Below are 2,582 nucleotides of genomic sequence, written 5' to 3'. Positions count from 1 at the left end.
CCCAGTCAGCACCTGCGCCCTCCCCACCCCGGCCGCCACCACTCCTCCCGGGGCCGAGGAACCCTGGAATCCGGGAGGAGAGGCGGCGCCTGGCCAGCAGCGCGCTACACCTCGGTGGGACGGAGCCCCCGGAGGACAACGGGCCTGGAACCCAGAAACCTCCTTGGCCCACCTCCCCCACCCCGAGGACCAAGCTCGGCTCCTCCTCGGGGGACTGCTGAGCCCCAGCTGGCCCTCCGGGCTGCTCAGCATCCCCCTCCCTAGTGTAGGATGAAGACATCTCTTACCTGGGGAAGGTCATGCGGGAAATCAAAGGAGGTTATTTCGGACGAAGTGCGCAGTTGAGAGCAGGGGTTATAACTACGGTCACATCAACAGCGATAGCGTGGGGATTTGTCAAAGGAAAGGCCCCTCCGTGGCATTAGACCAGGACAATCTCTGCAGCAGCATCCCTCCCCCCTCCCGAAAACAATGAGGTTCATAAAACTAGAGTGACGTTGTGGAGGGAGAGCTACTTTCCAGATACTGAATCAAGCGCTTCACATGAACTCTCTGGTTTAACAATTCACCTCCACTTCACAGATGAGGAGACTGACACAGGGAAGTTGCATAATTGCATGGGGTCATGGGCCAGTATCACAAAGTGCGAAGGCACACTTCCTGGACTCCGGAGTCCAGGGGGTCGGCTGAGGGGTGGGGAGGCTGCGGTTTGAGGGCCGGCTCCCCGTGAGGCCTATCACTGATGAGAAAGTTCCCCTTTCTGATCCACCCCTTTTCTTTTCCACCAAGGGGTGAATGATTCGATTTCTCTCAGAAACAATAACAACAAAACAAAAATAAAAGCAAAACCCAACCACTAACACAAACAAGTCCCGTGTCTTTTTGCAAAAGAGAATACTGGGAGCCACTCCTGGGAGCCAGTCCAGGGTCCCCCAGGGTGGGAGGGCTCAGACAGGTGAGAACTGCAGGCGGAGCAGGAAGGCCCAGGCCAGTTGTCCTGAGCACCACACTCTGGCCCTCAGGCTCCAGGGGTGGGGACTCTCCCAAGCAGGACTCTGAGGTGAGCTAAAGGAAAAGGCCTCTCCCAGACCAGCTCCTAGGGAAGAAAGAGGAGACCCAGCCAAAGCTCTGACCAGTTCTGCCGCTACCCAACCACACTCCCACCCTCAGGCCTCTGGGCTATCTTACTGACAAAATCCATCTTGAGCAGTGACTCTTAAGTTAAAAATGAAACAAAACAAAACTGAGAATCCACATGCTAACACACGTCCCCAACCCCAAACCCAACTGTGGTGTTTCTTAAGTATGGGTTCTTCCCTAGTTAGTACCAAAAAGATGCACGCTGCTTTAATTCTTAAAATGAAATGGAATCATTACACCATAATGAAGGTTGGATATAAAGCAATGGAATCAGTTTTCGTCTTTTCCCACGTTATCCGTATTTATTAAGCATTTTCCACAAACATCACCTGCATGCAAGGCTCAGACACTCAAACCAAAACTGACCTGGAAACCATAGACGTATTTGTTAAAAAACTGTTAGGTAGTTTTACAACATTAAATAAAAATAACCAGTTTCCCAAACTCCTCAACCACATGCGTTTTTATCATTTCTAAAGATGTGGAAATCACATTGGCTTTGTGACTACATTCCAAGGAGGGTCAGGCCACCATGCTTGCCTTCCACACAGCCTCCCTGCCCTGAGACCAGTAATTAAATGCACATCGAAATAGAAAGCTCACCTGTGGGTCTATCTTTCTCCCCTAAACTCCTCGCTCCAGGCCTCTCACTCTCTGCTCTCTCTGAAGTGTTGGACCAAGGGGGTATACAGGGACTCTTGCTCTGCCCCCATACCCTAGCCCTGCTGCTACCCAGTTTCCCTTTCAAGATGTCTTCTTCAGAGGGAAGAGGTGCAGGTTGAAGAAAGGATGTGCGCTGGGGATGTGGCTGTGCTAAGCAGATTAACAAAGAAAGAGGAGGAAGAGAAGGAGAAGGGGATTGGATTATTTAGGGGCATCTATTTCACTGGGTCTTTGACACCTCCTTTCAATTATTTCTAAAATGTTAAGGCAGAAACCTGAATCAAAATGGCTCTGTTTCTGGGCAGATAATAGCATCCATTTAGCTGCCTGCCATGTGTTGGAGAGGGTTCCAATTAGTACAGTTTTTCCTTTTGAAGAGTTGGTTTCTCTAAAGAGGTGCTTGGTTATGGAGTGCTGGGACCTGCGCAATAGTGGCAGCCGCCGAGGCCGATTCAACATCACCAGAGGAGGCCTCAGATTTACGGAAACCTGTCCCTTCTTCCGGAAGGTCAGCCAGCGCTACCCACCGGCCCCCACAGGCCCGTGCCCCCAGGAGCGCTTCTCCCCTCCAGTCAGGGTGGGCGCCGCAGTTCCGGCCCCAGCAAACCGCCCGGCCAGTGGTCCTCGCCGGGGCCCTAGGCCCGCTCCCTCCTCTGTGAGTGGTCGGTGCCACTGACAAGGAAGAGACCCCGCTTCTCACCGATGTTCCTGCGGCCGCAGGGGTGCGACACTGGAGGGCTGCGGCGACGCACTAAGGCCTGGGGGCAACCGGCCTTCTC

At 53.2% G+C, this 2,582-nt stretch overlaps 1 protein-coding gene across 1 annotated transcript in view; it reads right to left on the bottom strand.

The window, feature by feature from the left end:
* Positions 1–2,582, bottom strand: part of PDX1 (pancreatic and duodenal homeobox 1) — a 20,142-nt gene that overhangs the window by 3,792 nt on the left and 13,768 nt on the right. Inside the window, exons 4-5 of the mRNA XM_014548531.1 lie at positions 2,504–2,580; positions 288–360 (exon numbers count right to left, since the gene is read on the bottom strand). Of these exons, the coding sequence (XP_014404017.1) occupies positions 288–360; positions 2,504–2,580 (150 nt within the window). The remainder of the gene's footprint in view (positions 1–287; positions 361–2,503; positions 2,581–2,582) is intronic.

This window comes from Myotis brandtii, unplaced genomic scaffold (assembly GCF_000412655.1).
Source record: "Myotis brandtii unplaced genomic scaffold, ASM41265v1 scaffold513, whole genome shotgun sequence".
In the NCBI taxonomy this organism is placed as follows: Eukaryota; Metazoa; Chordata; class Mammalia; order Chiroptera; family Vespertilionidae; genus Myotis; species Myotis brandtii.
Note: the sequence above shows the minus strand (reverse complement) of the source record. Positions and strands in the feature narration are given on the sequence as shown.